At 45.5% G+C, this 21,603-nt stretch overlaps 1 protein-coding gene across 25 annotated transcripts in view; it reads left to right on the forward strand.

The window, feature by feature from the left end:
* DTNB (dystrobrevin beta) overlaps positions 1-21,603 on the forward strand; it is a 255,206-nt gene that overhangs the window by 223,641 nt on the left and 9,962 nt on the right. For 23 of the 25 annotated variants that reach the window (XR_009009899.1, XR_009009898.1, XR_009009901.1 and 20 more), the window contains one exon: positions 21,285-21,444. Coding sequence is in view for 16 of the 25 variants with exons in the window: in XM_057558169.1 (XP_057414152.1) it covers positions 21,285-21,444 (160 nt within the window). In the remaining 9 variants the exon portion in view is untranslated. Of the gene's footprint in view, positions 1-10,888; positions 11,215-21,284; positions 21,445-21,603 lie in introns of those variants that run through there. The other 2 variants (XM_057558179.1, XM_057558180.1) reach the window with 1 other exon arrangement.

Here is a 21,603-nt window from a genome sequence, read left to right on the forward strand (position 1 = left end):
TGTTTTTTCCTCATTCACACATAATTTATTACTTTGATCTTATGGCACTTTTGTATCAATAGGTACATTCACATGGGCAAAGCAGAAGAAAACCAGGATGGAAAGTCAAGCCCAGCCATTAAATGCCTCTGCCAGGAAGTGACACACATCACTTTCACTCCATTTCATTGGCCAAAGCAAGGCACATGACCACACTTAACTTCAATGGAGGCAGGGAAGTACAATCCTCCAGTTTGCTTAGAAGAAGTAGAGAAGCAAGTGCTGGTAATGCCTGTCACAAACAAGAGGATGAGTGAGATTGTGTTGGAGGGAGGGAAAGAAAACATCTGTTCTTCCTGTTCCCTTCTCCCCTCCTTCCCTGACAGCCTCATCCCCTTGCTGTGACCACACCCTTCCTGCAGATCAGGGTATCACCTGACCCGTAGTTGCTGGCACCAGCATTCCCCTCCTTTTATTCATCCCTCTGCGCCCCAGAGATGTGCTTTACAGCTAAACCACTTGCTGGGAACTTCCTCCAGCAGTCCACCCAGACTTGCATCTCATGATCCCTCTCCGAATGGGCCAGCTCAGAGCAAAGCATGTAATCGGGAACACCCACAGCCCACCTGAGAACACCTTTCAGAGGAGGGCAAACATTATGGATATTTATGTTAATGGCAACAGTAAGGGCTTCCAAGAGACACTTCATTATTTAAAAATTTTATGGATTACTGTGTACTCCAAGAACCAGAAATTATCACTGCTGTCGTATTATTTCAGGTCAATTTAAAGCTGATCTTGAGCAGACAGGGGATTAAATAACAACATGTTCATTCCAGTGATCTTTGATTGTGTGTGAGATCATCTTCCCCTTGAGGTTGGCAAAATGAGAAGCTAGACCCAGATCACTGAAGCCTGCCACTAACAAGCCACTTGTGTGTGTGTGTTGGGAGTTCTCGGTGGCTTGTGTGTGTGTGTTGGGCGTTCTCGGTGGCTTGTGTGTGTGTGTTGGGCGTTCTCGGTGGCTTGTGTGTGTGTGTTGGGAGTTCTCGGTGGCTTGTGTGTGTGTGTTGGGAGTTCTCGGTGGCTTGTGTGTGTGTGTTGGGCGTTCTCGGTGGCTTGTGTGTGTGTGTTGGGAGTTCTCGGTGGCTTGTGTGTGTGTGTTGGGAGTTCTCGGTGGCTTGTGTGTGTGTGTTGGGCGTTCTCGGTGGCTTGTGTGTGTGTGTTGGGCGTTCTCGGTGGCTTGTGTGTGTGTGTTGGGAGTTCTCGGTGGCTTGTGTGTGTGTGTTGGGAGTTCTCGGTGGCTGAGGTCCTGAGCTCATGTTCTAGTCCTCACTGTCCCAGGGGACCGTCCAGAGCATGAATTTGTACAAATTGTTTTTCCCTCATGTTTCCCCACTATGGTGAGGTAAGACATTCTGCTCTGTGGATATAGGTAGAAATTTCCTCTGTCCACATCACAGGTTTAAACTGTACCCACCTAAGGCTCAGCAATGAGGCTCAAATGTGAACTGGATGGCTTTGCATAGTTCAACATTTTTAACATGTACAGCTGGAAAGACTATAAAGCTTTAGAACTCGAGCGTCTGCTTTAATCTATATCATTACCGAGTGAGGCACCAAAAGGTATTTACCACAGAGCTAAGTCATAACCCTTTCTTCCTCCCAGATTCTGGCTGGTATAGTTTAATTTCTTCCCTATCAAAGTGTATTACCCTATATGAGTCATAAAATAATTGTAAGACTTTTTAAGTGAAGAATTTACTAGACATCTTCCCCAAACTGGCTCTGTAAATCCATTATAGAGAACTTTTTATGCAGTTTGCCTTCTTCATTCCCTTTCAGGGATTATTTTGGCATTGGGGAAATTTGAGGGAAATGAGTAATAACTGTGACTTTAACTGTGACTTCGGGTCTGTGGTTCTACCTTCAACCTCAGCCACTTTTCCAGTGCTTTAGTGACATTAGTACCTCAGCTGATAATTCTTCTGTCTTTCCTTTCTCCCTCCCTCCCTCCTTCCTCTTCTCTTTTCTCAGCTCCAAGGTTTATAATTAAGGGCAGAACTGCCTGGCTATTTCAGATAAGACTTCACTGAGTGACTGTTCGACCCATGACATACCCTACAGTTTAACAGGCTCAGGAATTAGATTGTATCGGTTGAGTCAGGGTTAATCAGGCCCATGATAATCGTCAGACTGTAATTAAAAGACCTTGTCTGCCTTTTTCACTACTGCATCCCCTTGCTGCTAGCCCAGTGCCTGCCACATGGCAGATACTCAATAAATAGTGGCTGAATGAAAACTGCTATTAACCAGATTTATAAGATTTTAACTTAAAAACAGTGTGAATTCATAAGTTTATTCATTGTAAGGGACATAACTGGTTCGAGTACCTAAGGCAATAATTTTGCTCAAGGTACTCCCATATAATAGGTAGATCTATTCAAGAGACTAAACGATGGTTAGAAATGTCCTTTATAAAAAGAATCAGGAAAACAAATTTCAGTGTTACCAAAAGAATAGGAAGACCAAGCTAATATATTAGTATTATTATTAACTCTATTATTTCTGTCTAAAGAACAGATATGTTATGTAGAGTAAAATCATCCTCTTTTTTTTAGCACAGATAATCTACAAAATGCAGGATATCTATAGTTATTTGTATCATTTGAAAATATTTTGAGCATTTCTCAGTAAGAACCCAATGCCCACAACCAGAAATGTGTACAGAGGGGTACACTAAAGTAACAACAGACTGGTGAGGACCCTGCTGGCAGTGGTGTTTACTGTTGAGCTGTGGGCTACTCCCTCAAGGTCAAACAATATCCCAGTCCTAGTCTGGAGGGATTCCAATGTACAAATTTATTCTAGGGACACCTTAGGTTTCCATTTTTCCCAGAGACTCAACATACCATAAAATTTCACTGCTGGATTGCTGACACAAACTAAAATGAGCTATCCAAGGCAAGGTTTCAGTTTATTCGTGAAGGATGTATTTCTTTAAACATTTCTCCGGTTCCTCATATTAGAAGATCATTACTTTTTGGAACTTCCCTGGCGGTCCAGTGGTTAAGACTCTGGGCTTTCACTGCAGAGGGCACGGGTTTGATCCCTGATCGGGAAACTAAGATCCACATGCCGCATAGCCAGTCAAAAAAAAAGATCATTACTTTTCATATACAGATCAACATCAGAGTTAAAGACTATAACTGTAGACAGTGATGAATAAGGATAGGGGGCTGCCGCAGGGGTGGCCTTGATCCAGGTTCGTAGGGTGGTGGTCCAGAGGGTTATATAGGTGGTACTCTGAAAGTTATGTAATTGGAGGAATCTTGGGATTCCACTAAGAGAACATGGCCACAGTTGGGACCTCTCTTTCTACTTCAGCCAGTTGGGATATCAAGTGGATCTTGCCCCATGCCCTTTCTGATTTCCAGAACCAGACAAACACCCCACCACAACTCAACCAAAGAAAGCATGGTGTGGGCTGGCTGTCAGAAACCCCCACCTCTGACCGCGGCTTCACCAAATATGCCTCAGAGGAAGGGCACTCAACATTTAGTTAGCCAGGTTGACCCATGAGGCCTCCATGACGAACTTCATGAATGTTAACTTTGTAAGTTTGAGAGAAAGTACTTAAAAAAAAAACAACCTACACAACAACAAATAAAAACCTCTTCTTTGTCCATTAAAGAGATTACTGGTAAACCTCTTGATGTGTTCCTGGGTCAGGTTCCCTCTTGGTTCACTTAACCTTTGGACACAATCCCATTGGGAAGTGATTCACATGCCTCCCTAAAATTTTCTGGATTCCTTGGTCCCACCATACTCTGAAATAGAAGCCTGAGTCTACTGCTTCCTGAAAAGCAAAGGATTGCCATTTATTTATGTCTTCAGCAATGTCTTACTACATATGTTGAAGTGAGCAGTGGGTGAGCTTGGCCTTTGGAGGATCAAAAGAGAAATCCTGCACAAATCCCACTCTCAAATGGTATGATCATTATTTCATGGTTGGCCTGATGCCCTGTATACAGAAACAGAGGCCAGGTCAGTGATATCTGGAGGCTTAGGCACCACTGCCGCCCTCCCAAGTTTGCAAGCTGCACCAGTGGATTTTGGTAAACAAAGATCAATGTGCTGTACTCTGCGACTATGCCCCCAAGCCTTTAGCCTAGCCTGGGTCCCAGTCCTAGTCTGTATACATGGACTCTGGCTGCCCATTGATGGCCTCATGAAAGTCTACAAAGTATGGTCATTCATCAGTCTTGGCTCTTGTACTCACTATAGGGACCTGGTAGCTTGTTGGGGGGTTTTGTTTGTTTTCTCCAAAAGAGGAAATGTCATAGCAATATTGAAAAATAGGTACTTGCATTTCACTCCCCCAAAACTCCTTGAACACCTAGAGGGAGTGTATAGTCTGAAAATATAGAGGAAATAGCTTTTGGGTCTTTGCAGCACCCCCCATGTTTTTCATCACTCTCATCAATCACGAGCTGAGAGATTGCCTTACCTGCTTGTTTATTTCCCCCTGTACTATATTTATGTCTTTTCCTCTTCTGACCAGAATGCATACAACATATGAAAAATATACACCAGGGTCTCTGGGAAAAAGTCTCTACACACCAAGCTGGAGATAGTCACCTTCCACTAGAGGAATATGAATTCCTAGGACACAATATCTCCCCCCAGAATACTACAGTCTGAGTCTCAGCAAAGCATCAACAGAAAAGAAGATGACTTCTAGGTTTTGAGCCCAGGAACCTGGGAAATTGACTGAAAAAACGAAACTGGGGAGATGATGTGGGCTATAGAAAGGGGACTTTGATCTGATTTTGAACATACCGAGTTACATAGAATAGGCAGGCAGTCAAGCTTTGTGTCTGGTCTATTAGATATTTAGGGATAGGCAGCTGGAAATTTAGTGGGGAAACAGGGCTAGCAATGTAGATTTGGAAGTCTTCAACATAAAATTAGTGTTGAAAGCATAAACATGGGCCATAGGGAAAACCCATAGTAGACAAAATGAAGAAAGAGGAGGTAGGAGGGTAGGATTGTGGGTTCTCATGAAAAACCAGTAAGTTTCAAGGAGAAAGTTAATAAGGCAATAAGACAAGGATTTGACAATAAGGAAGTTATCAGCAACCTTGGAAAGGAAATTTTCAGTATGGCAGAGTGTAGACAGCTCTGAAAAATTGATTTTGTCTTGTCCAACCTCCTCACCCCCACCCCCATTGGTTTCACCTCAACGAAGGAAGGAGTTATATCTTCAGTTTGCCTTATTGGGTTACATGTGAATAGATTGTTCTGACTCATGGCACCTTGTTGGCAAAACCTCATTTCTTTTCTATCTCACCATGTATATAACCTTTACAGACCTCAGTTTTCTCATCTATAAATTTCCAATCCACAGTTCTTTGATACTGTCATCACTGATACCAATCAATATATTGGGGAAAGGCTATGAACCAAGAAGGGTCTGCAGAAATCCAACTGGGTTCATTTGACTGATGTTTCCTTTTGTGACTTTGAAATCCTCTGGCCCTCGATTCATTGTCTGGGTTTTCTAACCAACTCCTTCCCCAGGGTTTATTCATGCCAACCATCTACCTCCCACTTTTCCAGACAAAAGAAAGCATCCTAAGAAAACAACATCAGCTGCTTTCATGATGCCCTCTCTTTGGCTCATCTCTAGGATTCTGGGCCATGCCTCCCACTCTCTTTCTTTTAGACCTCACACAGCATCCTCACTTGGCATGAGATTGGATCTGTGACCCTCCGCTTGGAGAGCACCTGTAGGCATTTCCTTGAATCCTGATGCCGTGCCAATCTCTAGGGTTTTATAGCTGACCTCAGACTGGTTCTGATGTCCCAAATTAACAGCAGTGCCAAGGTAGGGAGCTTCCTGGCCTAGAGTCCTTAACTGAAGTGAACATCTGCTTAATTTCAGCCAAAGAAGCATATTATAAAGGATATGATAGACTCTTTTGCACTCTTCTCCATTTGCTGCTAATCATAATTTGGCAAGTAGAATTACTCCCATTTGGAGCTGCAGTATAGATGCCCAGTGCTTTAAAAAAAGAGAGAGGGGAGAAGAAAGAAATATAGAAGCGTGTTTTAGAAAATTAGAGGCAATGGGGCTTCCCTGGTGGCGCAGTGATTAAGAATCCGCCTGCCAATGCAGGGGACACGAGTTTGAGCCCTGGTCTGGGAAGATCCCACATGCCGGGAAGCAACTAAGCCCGTGCGCCACAGCTACTGAGCCCACATGCCACAACTACTGAAGCCTGCATGCCTAGAGCCTGTGCTCCGCAACAAGAGAAGCCATCGCAATGAGAAGCCCGCGTACTGCAATGAAGAGTAGCCCCCACTCACCGCAACTAGAGAAAGCCCGTGCGCAGCAACAAAAGACCCAACGCAGCCAAAACAAATAAATAATAAAATAAACAAATTTTTAAAAAATAAAATAAAATTAAAGGCAATGCAGAAAGACAGTTACCTGCAGCTAGACAGGTACCTTTAATAAGAATCCATGCCAACTCACTACTGCTCTACAAAGCTGGCTAACCGTAAATCCTTCAGTGCTTTTATTATTATGTATTCTAATTAATATATATGACATTCACTGTTTATTCACTGCTTTCACATTTCAAATTTCAACTCCTGTATTTAACCAGCTCAGACCTCAGGAAACCAAGAGAGAATCTAGGAGACTCTAAGGCCTGTAACTGTCCCCAGGCATCTTCCAAATGTGCAGAAGGTTATCAGCGTTTATTCTTGGCTCCTTGAAGTTTCTAACCTGATCTGAGGCTACTGGTGGCCTGCCTTTCCTTCTACAGCAGCTCACCACCTGGGACAAGAAGCCCTGGACAGGCCACCGACTTTAGGACCTCGTAACTCTGTCACCCTCAGCCAGGTTTTCATCCTCAGCACTATGGACATTTGGGGCCAGATTACTTTTTTTTTTTTGGTGGGTTGGGGCGGGGGCGTGTTCTATGCATTGCAGGATGTCGAGCAGCATCCTTGATCTCTACCTGCTAAATTCCAGGGATGCTCCCACCCCCACACCGACACCCACACCAGGTTCCTAGCAGGTAAAATTATCCCCAGTGAAGAACCACTGCTCAGGAATTACCTAGTGGTCCAGTGGTTAGGACTCTGCACTTCCACTGCAGGGGGCACTGGTTGGATCCCTGGTCAGGGAAGTAGGATCAGAGAACCTTTCTCTGTGATACCAGTCTGAGCCCTTGAGGCATTCTCAGCATCCCTTATTCTGAGGTTTAGATATGCGATGGATGGTAAAAGATTTCCAGTCACCTTCCCCCACAAATCACCCCTTTGTCCATATGTCCTGCTTCTGTTAACATCATTGCCAGCACTCCCTACGTGCATGCTCTCTTCCAGTCCCCTACTCTTCCCACTCAGTTGTCACAGTCTAGTCAACTTTTTCTCCAAAAGCTTGCTTGTGTCTCTCTCCTCCCAATTCCTATCACCATTCTCCATTCCAGCCTCCGTCATCTGTCACCTGGTCTCCCTCTCTCCTGCCTCCTGCCTCTCAGTCCCTCCTTCACTTTGCCCCGGAGCCAGATTCCTAAATCAGACCAGATTGACCACACCACTCCCTCCTTGGAAGTCTTCACGGGCTCCCTCTGCCATTGCCTGTGGCAGGGGTCAGCAAGCTTTTTCTTTAGGTAGTAAGCATTTTAGGCTTTGTGAACCAAATCAGAGATATTATGTAAGGACTTATATAACCATTTAAAATAAAACCACTTAAAAATGTAAAAACCATTCTTAGCTCACAGACTGTAAAAAAGCAGGTGGCAAGCTGGATTTGGCCACGGGCTATAGTTTGCCCATCTATCGCCTAGTAAATAAACTTGATGACCATTTATTTAAGGCTCTGGATGATTGTGGCCCACACTTCTCTTTCCCACCATATATCTTCTGTGCTCCCTGCATACTAGTGTCCCCACATGCTCCTCCCCCATCCCCCAACACACACATACAGCTTCCTCTCTCATGGTGCCTCTGTTCATGCCCTTTCCTCACCTGGATTGCCCTTCCCGAGCCGCTTCTGCCTATTGAAATTATACCCCTCAAGACACTCTCAGATGCCACCTCTTCTGTGAAACGTTAGCCTGTTCCAGAAGGTCAGTGTTAAACTCTCTCGCCTCTGTGCTCCTTTTCCTTTGTACCTCCGCTACGGTACGGATTTCATCCTCCTTTGTATGCTAGCTGCGTACATGCCGAACTGCCTAGGAGGCTGTGAGCCTGCTGAGAGTGGAGACCTTGCCCCTTCATACCCCTACTTTGCACCTTTCAAAGTGGAATCATGGCAGGTAGTACCCCATTGAGCCAGCATGTGAAGCACTTTATGTACATCCTCACCAACCCATGAAGATATTCTTATCTCCACTTTACATATGAAGAACCTGAGCCTCAGAGAGGTTAAGTAAGTTGCCTGAGGTCACACAGCTAGTAAATGGCAGAGCTGGAATCCAAACTAGGTCCATCTGACTGCAAAGCCTGGGCTCTAACCACCTTATTATATAGAACAGGGACTCAGCAGAGAGTGTGGTGCTGGATCAGGTGCCACACCTCATTGTACAAGTTTTACTTACTTACCCATAAGCACCATTTAAGTTTGACTCACTGATCTTTAAAATATCATTGATAGGTTCAGGCTGCCTGCCCCATCATTGAATTCATGTCTGAATTAAGGACCATGCTCTCCTGGAATCCTGTCCTCTTTTGGTTTCTAATATGCAATCTGAGTGTTTGGTATTCATTTTATAGGGATTTTTCCTTCAGTGAGGTCCCTGATCATTTTGCTGAGAACTAGCTTTGAAATCCTGCAATGAGAACTAATGGGATACCATTTTCAAATAGAGCTGGGCAAACTAGGAGAAACAAACAGAAAGAGGGTAATTCTAGTCTTGGAATTTATGAGCTTCCCTATCTAAAAGTTTAAATTTCAGCTTTCTTTTGATCTTCGGGTTTATGGTGAGTTTTAAGAGGTTGTTCTTCTGAGACAGTCTTACGAACTTAATACGCTTTCCTCCTTCCACTGAGAAAGATCTAGACATCTTGCCCCCCAGCTCTTTCAGCCTCGGGTAAGCTTTGTCTTCTATATAATTTAGTTTGACTTGAATAGGGGCAGAATCATGGAGATTGAGAACCATAACCTTCTCCCCGTTGCCAACAGTGTGATCACAAAACACCCAGCAGTCCTGCCATTGCTGTTTCCCATCCATAGCAGTAACCCCACAGAGAGTGACACCTGAGAGCCACCGCAGGGAGTGACAGGTCATGGGTAAGCCCTGAGTTTTCTGAAGTGATGTGGGAACAGACAGGTGTCAGCCCTCTGAGGAGGGACCTCAAGGCAGACTTTTTGGTGGCCCCTCTCCTTCCAGCAGACACACACGATAGATAAATGTGTATTAACGGTGGTGAGAGAAGAGAGACATCATAGAACTGTTTGGCCTTTCTCTCGGGTGTTTAGAAGCCAAGTTCATCCTTAAAAGCTGCACCGCCCTTTACCTCAGAGGTGGACACTTTGGGGAGAGAGGAAGGTCTCCAGGCGTGTTCTTTACCTGTTTCTAATTCGCCCCAGAGGGAACCGCGGCTGCTGCTTTGCTCACTGCCACGTGACTGCCTTTCTCATCTCCTCCACCCCTGTTCTCCTTGTGTGCTCACTTCCACCCCTGGGCCTAACTCCCAGCAGTCTTAACTCTTGTCATGTTAGGCAATTATTTTCAAATCTTGCAGCAGGACAGACAGTACAGCGTCAGATAATCCTCTCTCTCTCCTTTTAGTTCCACATTTGATGAGACAGCTGCATTTTCCTAGCAGAGCCACCACCTGCAGCAGCTCAAAATAGTCTGTGGGGTTTTTTTTGTTTGTTTTTTTTTTTTACCTTTTGTTGAAGAAAAAAAATGTACAAAGTCCATTCTGTATACATCCCAGTTCTCTGTATGTTCACGGTTGCCTCATCTAAATTTCAGACTTGTAGTTCCTTTCTCCCAACATTGTTTTTTTGGGTTTTTTGTTGTTGTTGTTGTTTTTCCGAACGGGCCTCTGAAAATCGGCAGCAAAGAGGCCAGTTTGTTTAATTTAAATACATTGCAGGAAAATGAAGGTAATTGTCCACACAGGCCATCTGCTACCTGGCAGGTGTCCATGAATCAGAGAGAGAAAAATGGAGACTGAAGTGTCTCCTTCTGTTACCATGATAACCGCTTAGCTCAGAGTTTTCGTTGGGTGTGTGTGTGGAGGGGATGCCGTTAACAGTGCTCTGGCGAGGGCATTAACTCTCAAAGTCAGGCTTTTTGCCATAAGCCTCCCTGGGTTTGATTGTCTGACGATAATCAGGGAGATTAAAAAAAATTCATACCTGTTCCATCAGGAAAAAGAAGGGAAGGAAATAGTATTTTTGGAGCCCCTACTGTGTGCCAGGCACCCTGCTGGGGCTGGCTGAGCACAGCCCAGGACTGTATATCCGTCATCTTCCTACTGCAGACAGCGCCTCTGCCCCTGCATGGCCACGCTCTCTGCCACAGCATGTGAGTCCCCATCTCCACTCACAGTGTCCTCAAGTCACCTTCTCTGGCGTTCTCTGTACCTGTTTTGGCTCCAATATTAGACTTGTGCTAAAACAAAAGACTAAGTCGGAATCACCGTATTCTCCTTTCTCACATTTCTCACTCGTGTTGGAAATTAATTTATGTTGCTATCAAAAATCATGGTTGGCCTCGGCAGTGAGAAGTCTCACCTGACCCATGTTCCTCCTGACCTCAGAAACTTGGGATCCCAACGTGCTTAGGGTTCTCCCAGCAGTTTAAGGCCACTGGAAGACCCAGGTACCCATCTTAGCCTTGCTACTAATTTATTTGTGACCTTGTGACTTCTCTAGGCCTCCATCTCCTCAGATACAGTAATGAATGTTGGACTAAAACAGAGGCTGGGGCTTCCCTGGTGGCGCAGTGGTTAAGAATCTGCCTGCCAATGCAGGGGACACGGGTTCGAGCCCTGGTCTGGGAAGATCCCACATGCCACAGAGCAACTAAGCCCGTGAGCCACAACTACTGAGCCTGCGCGTCTGGAGCCTGTGCTCCGCAACGGGAGAGGCCGCGACAGTGAGAGGCCCGCGCACCGCGATGAAGAGTGGCCCCCGCTCATCGCAACTGGAGAAAGCCCTCGCACAGAAACGAAGACCCAACACAGCCATACATACATACATACATACATACATACATACATACATACATATAAATAAATTTATTAAAAAAAACAAAAACAGAGGCTGTTTTCCTGGGGTCACGAACCCTTTGACATTACAAGCATAACTTCTGAACTCTTTTCTTGGAACACATAGCTTCCTCCGGTTCTCAGAGTCTTTGCTGATTTAGAAGAAGTGAAGGGCCAGCAGAGGAGAGAGCTTCTCAGATTGTAACATTTCTCTAGCTCTGTCTTTCCAGCAGAATTGTTTCCAACTACAAGGGACCTCTGTACTCAGAGAACCTGAGTTACAGGGCATTTATTGTGTTTAGTTGTTGGTTAGACACGTGACTGGCCTTTGCTGTGTTCAGGCCTTTGTAATAAGTTGTATTTCAACAAGGTCCCACTGTCCCTGCTTCAGGAAACGTTAAAACACCAAGGAGCGTGTCGTGAAGCTTCCCCAGCCTCTCTAGGCTCACCGCCCCTCTTCTGGCAGCTGAAACCCAGAGGCACGCGATTCTTTTGGACCCTCGTTGGACAGCTTATCCCCACCCCCCAGAGCCACCAGACTAGTCCCTCCACCTTTGCTGATTTCTGTGTGAGTCTCAGGTTCCCCATAATCTCTAGGTTCCAGCGGTGATGCACCCCCAGCCTCTGACTGTGCTGCTCATTCTAGATGGGTTTGCTCTGAGTGGAGTGCTCAGCAGTCTCCGTGGGGAGGGCCTGCCTCTCTGAACGTACAACCCATCTGTGCCTTTGAGACAAGGTGCAGTCGCTCAGTGCAGCGCTTCATCCGCACTGACTTCAGCGCGGCCGTCCGGCACAGACCTGTCAGGAGGGCAGAGGATGAGCAGCCTCTAAGCGGGCTAGAGGTGACTGTCGGCGAGCCGGGAGAGCCGCTGTGCGCACTGCAGCGCTGCCTTCAGCCGTGTGTGCTGCAGGCGCTCCAGTCAGCGCTTCTGTAATGAGGAGCGCCTTATTTCAAGCTGTCTTCTTTGAGACAGCCCGTCCTCTGCGTACCTGCTCCCTGCACCTCCCCACCGGCTGCGAGTGCAGGAGGCCTGAACAGGCAGCACCTCCGCTGTGGACTCCGCTTGTGAGAAAGGAGAGTTAGGAGCAGAACATGCCTTGTGTGACCCTGAAGTGGCCGCTGAGAGCCCTCAGAGGAGGATCCTCCACCGGCAGGGCGGTTATGACCGAAGCAAAGCCTTGATCACTCGGCATTTCTGAGATGAGGTAACTTGGTGAAGGTCGTAGAATCTTAGCATTTTATATCTGCAAAATGCTTCACAGGTCATCTAGTTCGATGCCGCTCGGTTTGTAAAGGAGAAGACTGAACTCCAGAAGAATTAAAATGCGTGTCCTGTACAGTCAAAAGAAAACCCCAGGTCTCCGGACTTTAAGGGTGCGCCCCTCCCACCGAACCTCACCACCTCCTCAGCGTTCACCCAGGCGGTGGCCAGAGCAAGATCCCCTCTCGGCGCCTGCGGCGGCCCCTCCTCTTCTGAGTCATTGGATTTGCAGCAGAGAATTGTCTCCAGGCCCTGCCATTTACTCATTACAAAGTAAAGAGGTTGAAATTTTTCAGCCTCAGGACAGGCTAATGCACTGAGGGACTTAGGCACATTCTTAGATCCGGAAAAATTTTTCTTGATTCTCTATCCTTGCCTCTCTTCTCATCCACGGTCCTCTCTCCGGGGTCTTCGGCGTCTCATGAAGGCCTCTGGGCCTGGTCTCATCCCAAAATTCTCCCTCCTGCTCCCTCTCAGTCAAATGCTCTTCAGATGGAACTGATGTAATAATGTAGAAAGAAAAAAATCAAGCTCAGCACATGAGTTACCTATGGCTGCATAACAACTTACCCCGAAACTTAATGGCTTAGAAGAACAAATTTAACTCACAGCTTCTGTGGGTCAGGAGTCTAGGCGCTGTTTAGCTGGGTCCTCACAAGCTGAGGGTCAGGGTTTCTCACAAGGTTACAGTCACCTGAAGCCTCAACAGGTCACGTCATTGTTGGCAGGATTCCTCGTGGGTTGTTGGATTGAGGGCCACAGTTCAATGCCGGCTGATGGCCGGAAGGCACCCTCAGTTCCTTGCCAGGTGGCCCTCTCCACAGGGCAGCTCACAAGATGGCAGCTGGCTTCCTTAGCATGAGCAGGGGCAAGAGCAGGAGAGAATATGTGTGGACAAGACAGAAGTCATGGTCTTTTATCAACTGATCTCAGAAATGACATCCCATTGGCCTGATTGATCAGAAGCAGTCACTCACTACACCCAGCCCACGTTCAAGGGGAGGGGATAACACCAGAGGTGACTACAGGGAGGGAGGGTGTCACTGGAGGCCTCCTCAGAGGTCTGCCCGCCACAGTTAGTTACCTAGTTAAAGTATTTCACATAAAGCTTTATGGATGACGATAGATTTAGTCCTCCCCGGAGATCATTGCTCGCTCTGGCTGTGTTCCCGCTTTCCATTACAGAAGAAAAAGGGTCAGAAACTTGATACACCTCATTGTCATTTAACAACTATTTATTAAGCCTTTACATGTGGTAAGCACAATGGTAAGGAAGATAAATTTGACGGGTGAGATTACGGCTGTACAGGGTTCTGAGGGAGGTGGCAATGAAGCAGACAGCTGGAAGACCAGTGGGAGCTGGTCAGACACCACAGAGCGGGTAGTGCTTCTGGCAGAGAGAACAGCAAGTAGAGACCTGAAGGCAAGAGAGAGTGCAGTCCTTTCAGTAGATGGTTGTTGTCTAAACTGCCCAGGAGCAGAGTCAGTTGACCTCCGTTGCACCAATATATGCCTCATTCCAGATCAACCCCATTCCGGATCCCTCAGCTTCGGGCCTGGCTGAAGTACCTGCATATCGATTACCTATGACTTGTGCCTCTCCCGGGGCCTTTGGGATTTACTGCCCCACAAGGATGCCAAACCGGCATTGCTCTGCTGGACCCAGAATGCACATAGGGTTCCTGACAGCTCCATCCTAGCATTGCTTTAATCCAACATGATCCTAAAGCCAAGGGCTGAAGTTTAAGATCCATGGGGAAAATTATGCCTTCCCAGTGGTCTCAGCTTTTCTCTTTCTACTGCTCTGAACAAAGACAATGTCAGGAGTCTGGTTTCTATCTTCCTCAGAAGACATGTCCTGGGCAGTGATCCCAGGAAGGGGGCCTGATTATTTTCAAGCTGATGGTGGGCAGTAGGTTTCATTTCCTGATCCTAGAGATTTAGCCGCATGTGGCTGTCTACCCCTGTCCATCCCTCTTACTTCATTCCCCATCATCATTTTCCTGTTAAAATATTTGCAGAGGTTCAGCTTCATGTTCTTAAAAAGCAACCTATTTGTTCATCTCCGGTCTTAACGACTGTGACACTCAGTCCTTGGGTGGCGATGCCTGGCTCCAGTCTCACCAAGATTTATTGAGTACTTGCCACATGTTTAATGCTGGGATGGACAGCATAACTGTCCAGATAACTGTACAGATAACTGTCATACAGTGAAGTGAATTTGAATTTCACAGGCCACGTACTTAGGGAAAAAAATTATTTAAGTGGCCTTAATTTCCCTCTTGAGCGCTCACTTTCTGAGATGGGCACTTAGTCTGGGCATTTCTAGGAAAACTCTGAAGCCAGTCATTTCAGAGATTCTTATCCCCCTTCCTGCACCCAAAATGAGTGCTCCACCTTGGGGCCTTTTGCTGGGTGCTGTGGCATCAGTGGAGGAGTGTCCATAGCTCCAAGTTGACCTGTGCTGAGGCCATCATGTCCTTTGCTTGTGGCCAGGCCTGGTTCTCGTGGGCAGCACCCTCCATTCGGTGGCTGAGGCATCTGAGTTCGTAGACTCCCCCAGCATCTAAGGTCCACACCTGACCTCACCGAGGCTCTAACTCCTCTGTGATGGAGAGACAGCTTTGGGCTCATCGCTTCTCACAGTGTCAGCCTATGGGAAGCTGTTGGCTGCGTGGGGTCCTTCCTTGAGGCTGCCCAGGCAACCCAAGAAACGACCTTTATTCTGTTCCCCTCAGCCCTGGGAAGGCCCAGGAAAGGCCTGGGCATTGCCAGTGTCCACCACTTCTGTGATCTCCTACATCCCACACTGTGCTGGCTCAGGACTTTCCTGCAAAGCCAGGCCTCTGCATCAGACTTTCTTGCCTTCTCTGCAGATTCTCTCACCTTCTTCCCAGCTTCCTTATCTAGTTTGGATTGGGGCTGAAACTGCTAGGTCTGATTGCTCATAAGCACTTTCCAAACTAGAATGAATTTTATGCTTTATTATTTTCCCCCTCTCCCATAAAAATGGCCAAAAAAGCAGAGGGTGATAATTATAGGGTGAAAGGTGGAGGTTTTTTCCCAAAATACAATGATTAATATGTGATAATGTTATCTGGACAAAACTGGACTCCTAAGGTTTATAAATTAGTCGGGAAGAAAAGATACATACCCTGAAAGAGTAAATAATAATAAATGTTTTATAACCCCTGACAAAATAGAAGAGAATATTTCACAAGATAGAACATGTTGAATTGTCAATGGAAAATTATTATAAAAGTTAAACCGGGATAAAAACATCAAAAAGAGATTTCGTAGTATTCCATTATATGGATTAACCACATTTTAAGGCATTCACCAGTCAGTAGACTTTGGGGTTATTTCCACTTTTGGCCTTTTAAACTAAATGTTGCTAATAAACGTTTGTGTACAAGTTTTGGATGACCATATGTTTTTATTTCTCTTGGGTACATACTCAGGAGTGAAATTGCTGGGTCATATGGTAAGTTTACATTTAACATTTTAAGAAACTGCCAGACTTCCAAAGTGGTTGTACCATTTTACAGTCCCATCAGCAGTGTACAAGGGTTTCCCTTTTCCCACATCCTTGTCAGTCTTTTTTATTGTAGCTATTTCAGTCGGTAAGTGGTATCTCTTTGTGATTTCAGTCTTCATTTCCCTGAGTACTCGTGTTGAGCATTTTTCATGTAATTTTTAGCTCATTTGTATATCTTATTTCATGAAATGTCTATTCAAGTCTTTGCCTGTTTTGTAATTGGGTTGCCTGTCTTATTATTCAGTTACAAGAGTTTTTTTATATGTTCTAGACACAGGTTCATTTTTTATAATTTATTCTATATTTATTTCAGCTTTATTGAAGTATAATTGACATATAAGATTGTAAGATATTTAAAGTATACATTGTAGAGTCTTAATAAACCTATACATGGTGAAAGGATTTCCCCATCTAGTTAATTAACACATCCATCACCTCACATATTTATCTTTTGTGTGTGTGTGAGAACATTCAAGTTGTTCTCTCTTAGCAAATTTCAACTATACAATAGTATATTACCAACTGCAGTCACCATGTAATATTAGATCCTCAGACCTTATGTTTTAGCTGGAAGTTTACACCCTTTTACCAACCTCTCCCTATTCCCCCACCACTCAGCCCCTGGCAACTACTTTTCTACTCTCAGTTTCTGAGTGTGACTTTTTTTTAGATTCCACATATTGATGATACCATGAAGTGTTTGTCTTTCTTTGTCTGGTTTATTTCACTTACCATAAATAACACAGCAGGATTTCCTTCTTTCTCATGGCTGAATACTATTCCATTGTACATATATACCATATCTTCTTTATCTGTTTATCTGTTGATGGACACTTAGATTGTTGGCATATCCTAGGTATTGTGAATAATGCTGCAGTGAACAAGTGTATATGGAGTTCAAATATCTCTTCAAGATTCTGTTTTCATTTTCTTTTTTTTTTTTTTAATTTATTTGGCTGTGCCAGGTCTTAGTTGTGGCACGCAGGTCTTCATTGCACTGTGTGGGATCTTTTAGTTGCCACATGCAGGATTCTTTAGTTGCAGCATGTGGGATCTTTAGTTGTGGCACGTGGGATCTAGTTCCCTGACCAGGGATCAAACCTGGGCACCCGCATTGGGAGCACGGAGTCTTAACTGCTGGACCAACAGGGAAGTCCCTGTTTTCATTTTCTTTGGATATATACCCAGAAGTGGGATTACTGGATCATATGGTTGTTCTGTTTTTCATTTTTTGAGGAAAAAGGCCGTTTTGCCTAGTGGCTGCACCAGTTTACCTTCTCACCAGTAGTGCGCAAGGGTTCCCTTTTCTCCATGCCCTCGCCAACACTTTTTTTTTCTTTTTTTTTTTCTGGTTGCATTGGGTCTTCGTTGCTGCCTGAGGGCTTTCTCTAGTTGCGTTGAGCAGGGGCTGCTCTTCATTGTGGTGTGCGGGCTTCTCATTGCAGTGGCTTCTCTTGTTGCGGGGCACAGGCTTCAGTATTTGTGGCACGCAGGCTCAGTAGTTGTGGTACACAGGCTTAGTTGCTCCACGGCATGTGGGATATTCCCGGACCATGGATCGAACCTGTGTCCCCTGCATTGGAAGGCGGATTCTTAACCACTGCATCACCAGGGAAGTCCTGAGGTGGCTTCTCTTGTTGCGGAGCACAGGCTCTAGGTGCGCGGGCTTCAGTAGTTGTGGCACACAGCCTCAGTGGTTGTGGCTCACGGGCTCTAGAGCACAGGCTCAGTAGTTGTGGTACACGGGCTTAGTTGCTCCGTGGCATGTGGGACCTTCCCGGACCAGGGATCGAACCTATGTCCCCTGCATTGGCGGGTGGATTCTTAACCACTGCACCACAAGGGAAGTCCCCGGACATTTGGATTTGTTTTCACTTTTTGGCTATTATATATAATGCTGCTATGAACACCTGTGTACAAATTTTTGTGTATACATAGATTTTCATTTATCTCCAGTATATACATGTAGGAGTGGAATTGTTGGGTCATATGGTAGTCAATGTTTAAACTTTTGAGGAACTGCCAAACCGTTTTCTAAAGCAGCTGCACCATTTTTATATTCCTACCAGCAGTTTATGAGCGTTTCGATTTCTCCACATTCTTGTCAACACTTGTTATTTTCTGTCTTTTTTATTATAGCCATCTTAGTGGGTGTGAAGTTGTATCTCATTGTGGTTATTTGGGTTTTTTTGGTTTTGTGTTTGTTTTGTTTTTTGGCTGCATTGGGTCTTCGTTGCAATGTGCAGCCTTTCTCTAGCTGCGGCAAGCGGGGGCTACTCTTCGTTGTGGTGCACGGTCGTTGCAGTGGCTTCTCTTGTTGTGGAGCACGGGCTCTAGGTGTGTGAGCTTCAGTAGTTGCAGCATGCGGGCCCTAGAGCACATGCGCTTCAGTAGTTGCAGCGCGTGGTCTCAGTAGTTGTGGCACGCAGGCTCTAGAGTGCAGGCTCAGTAGTTGTGGCGCACGGGCTTAGGTGCTCCATGGCATGTGGGATCTTCCTGGACCAGGGATCAAACCTGTGTCCCCTACATTGGCAGGCGGATTTTTAACCACTGCACCACCAGGGAAGTCCCGCTCATTGTGGTTTTGATTTGCATTTCCCTAATGGCCAATAATATTGAGCATCTTTTCATATGCTTATTGGATATTTGCATATCTTCTTTAGAGAAATGTCCATTCAGATCCTTTGCCTATTTTTTTTTAAAGATTTATTGATTGATTGATTAATTGATTGATTGCTCTGTTGGGTCTTCGTTTCTGTGCTAGGGCTTTCTCTAGTTGCGGCAAGCGGGGGCCACTCTTCATCGCGGTGTGCGGGCCTCTCACTATCGTGGCCTCTCTTGTTGCGGAGCACAGGCTCCAGATGCGCAGGCTCAGTAGTTGTGGCTCATGGGCCTAGCTGCTCCGCGGCATGTGGGATCTTCCCAGACCAGGGCTCGAACCCGCGTCCCCTGAATTAGCAGGCAGATTCTCAACCACTGCGCCACCAGGGAAGCCCCCTTTGCCTATTTTTAAATTAGGTTACCTGTCCTTTTATTATTGAGTGTAAGGGATCTTTTTTTTTTTAAATATTTATTTATTTATTTAGGCTGCACCAGGTCTTAGTTGCGATACGTGGGATCTTCCTTGCAGATCTTCTTAGTTGCAGCACACGAACTCTTAGTTGTGGCATGCATGCAGGATCTAGTTCCCCGACCAGGGATCGAACCCGGGCCCCCTGCATTGGGAGCGCAAAGTCTTACCCACTGGACCACCAGGGAAGTCCCAAGAGATCTTTATATATTCTTTTTTTAATTAATTTTTTTATTGAAGTATAGTTGATTTACAATATTGTGTAGATATTCCTAATATAAGTCCCTTATGAGATATATGATTTGCAAACATTTTTCCCATCCTCTGAGTTTTTTTCACTTTCTTAAAGGTGTCCTTTAAAAATAGTTTTTAATTTTAATGAAGTCGAATTTATCTGTTTTTCTTTGTAGTATGTACTTTTTGTGTCATATCTGAAAAGTCATTGTCTAATCTTTCCTTCTAAGAGTTTTATAATTTTAGTTCTTATATTTGGTATGATCCATTTTAAGTTAGTTTTTGTATATAATGTGAGGTAAGGGTCTAAGTTCATATTTATTTTTATCATGGAAAGATCTCAAAAAGTATGCTAACTTTGCTGTACAGCAGAAATTAAACACAACATTGTAAATCAACTGTACTTCAGTGAACATTTTTTTAAAGTATGCTAGATGATAAAAGCAAATTGCAAAATGATATGTGCAGTATGATACCCGTTCATGCAAAATTTAAAGGCACGAAATGTCATATATTATTCATAATTACATATGTACACATAGGTAAAAAGTTTCACACCAAAACCTTTGACAGTGGCTGCCTCTGAAGGGAAGAGAGGAGGGGACTGGAAAGAATTAGTAGTCAAAGGGGTCTTTCAGACTTATCTGCAATGTTTTTAGGTTGGAATAAATTTGACACAATATTAATTATCAATTTGAGTGGTCTATTATGTTCCACTTTTAAGCTTTCCGTATTTTGTAAGTTTCTCAAATTAAAACACACAGACGTGAATCAAAGCAAGAAATGATGGAGAACAGACCATTTCCATTTGGTCCGGCGCTCACACTGGGTGAAGCATTGAGGTGGGGCTTTGTGCATACAGCCTGTCAGCCTGTTCGAGGTGGCAAGTTCTGTTTGTACGTAGGGTTTCTGAGCCAGACCCCAAAGGATAATTATCTTCCTTTGAACTCATTTGCACACTTTGGCTTATATTTTCCCAGTTTTGCTTCCAAAGAAAACCCCGGTCTATATGCCACCCTCAGTTGCCCTTCCTCTGAAGAGCAGCAGAGCCCAAATCTCAGCGAGCTCCCTTTAACTGGAGTTTTAAAATTTCATCCCATTGCTCCAAGCTTTCTCCAAAACTGAGGCAGAACCTCACAAGGAAAGTTTGGTTTCCACTAAACGTGTGTCCATTCTCACCTAGTCCCCACGGGATGGCTCACAGAAGACCTCACTGTGTGTACTTGACGAGTGCAGCATGACGAGTGCAGCATGACGGGCCAGATGACCGGGCTCCTGGGAACAGCCTGCAGCTAGACTCCTGACCCGCAAACTCAGGCGTGCTCCCTGTGGCCTGGCAGCTGCAGAGGCGCAGAACACGTGTCATTGCCCTTGAAGTAGAAGGGCTTGTTCCAGCATCTCCCACTGACGAGCCGTGCAGCCTGACACAGAGCTCTTCCTCTCTTCATCCTTGTTTTTCTTCTGTAAAATGGATACAAGAAACATGTGCCCCTTCTACTCACAAGGTGTTATGAGGATCAAATGAGATAATGTGCCTGAATGTGTTTGCAAACAAAAATCAAAGATGTTTGTATATTATTTCCCAGCTGTGTGACCCCAGCCCCCCCCCAGATCCTCCAACCAGCTGCTCTGCTCCTTCTGTCCACCTGGAAGGCCCCCCTCCCTGTGCGCCTCTGCCCCTTTCCCTCCCGCTTTTAGTCCATTCTTCAGTGTTCCCGCTGCCTCTTCTCCCTCCTCCCCCTTTGTTCTCTCCCCTTCTCCCTTTCCTTCCCTTTTCTTCCTCTCACCAGTGCTGGAGGCAGCCTGACTCCTTCCTTTCAAATGTGATCGTGCACTGCATTGCACCACTGAACTGAAGCCCTGGGCTGGCTCAGGTTGACTGAAAAAAAGGACTTTCCCCTTCCTCAAAGAGGTAAGGCACCTGAGATGACATGTTTTATCTCTTTGATTCTCCCAGGCTCAGGCCACAGGATCGCCGCATACGTCGCCCACTCACGGAGGCGGCCGCCCAATGCCCATGCCCGTGCGCTCCACCTCCGCCGGCTCCACACCCACCCACTGCCCTCAGGACCCGCTGAGCGGAGTCGGCGGGGACGTGCAGGAGGCCTTCGCCCAGGGTGAGTCCGGGAGCAGAGTATAATGGAGCGCTGAGGGGGTTTGGAAACGTGGACAAGATTCCTACTGAGGTTTTCCCAGTTTCTTTTCTTTTGTGCACTTTGCTTTAAATGATCAGATTTCCACATACAGTAAAAATAAGCCAAGCGCTGACCCCTTCT

The sequence above is a fragment of the Balaenoptera acutorostrata genome, chromosome 12 (genome assembly GCF_949987535.1).
Source record: "Balaenoptera acutorostrata chromosome 12, mBalAcu1.1, whole genome shotgun sequence".
Taxonomy (NCBI): Eukaryota; Metazoa; Chordata; class Mammalia; order Artiodactyla; family Balaenopteridae; genus Balaenoptera; species Balaenoptera acutorostrata.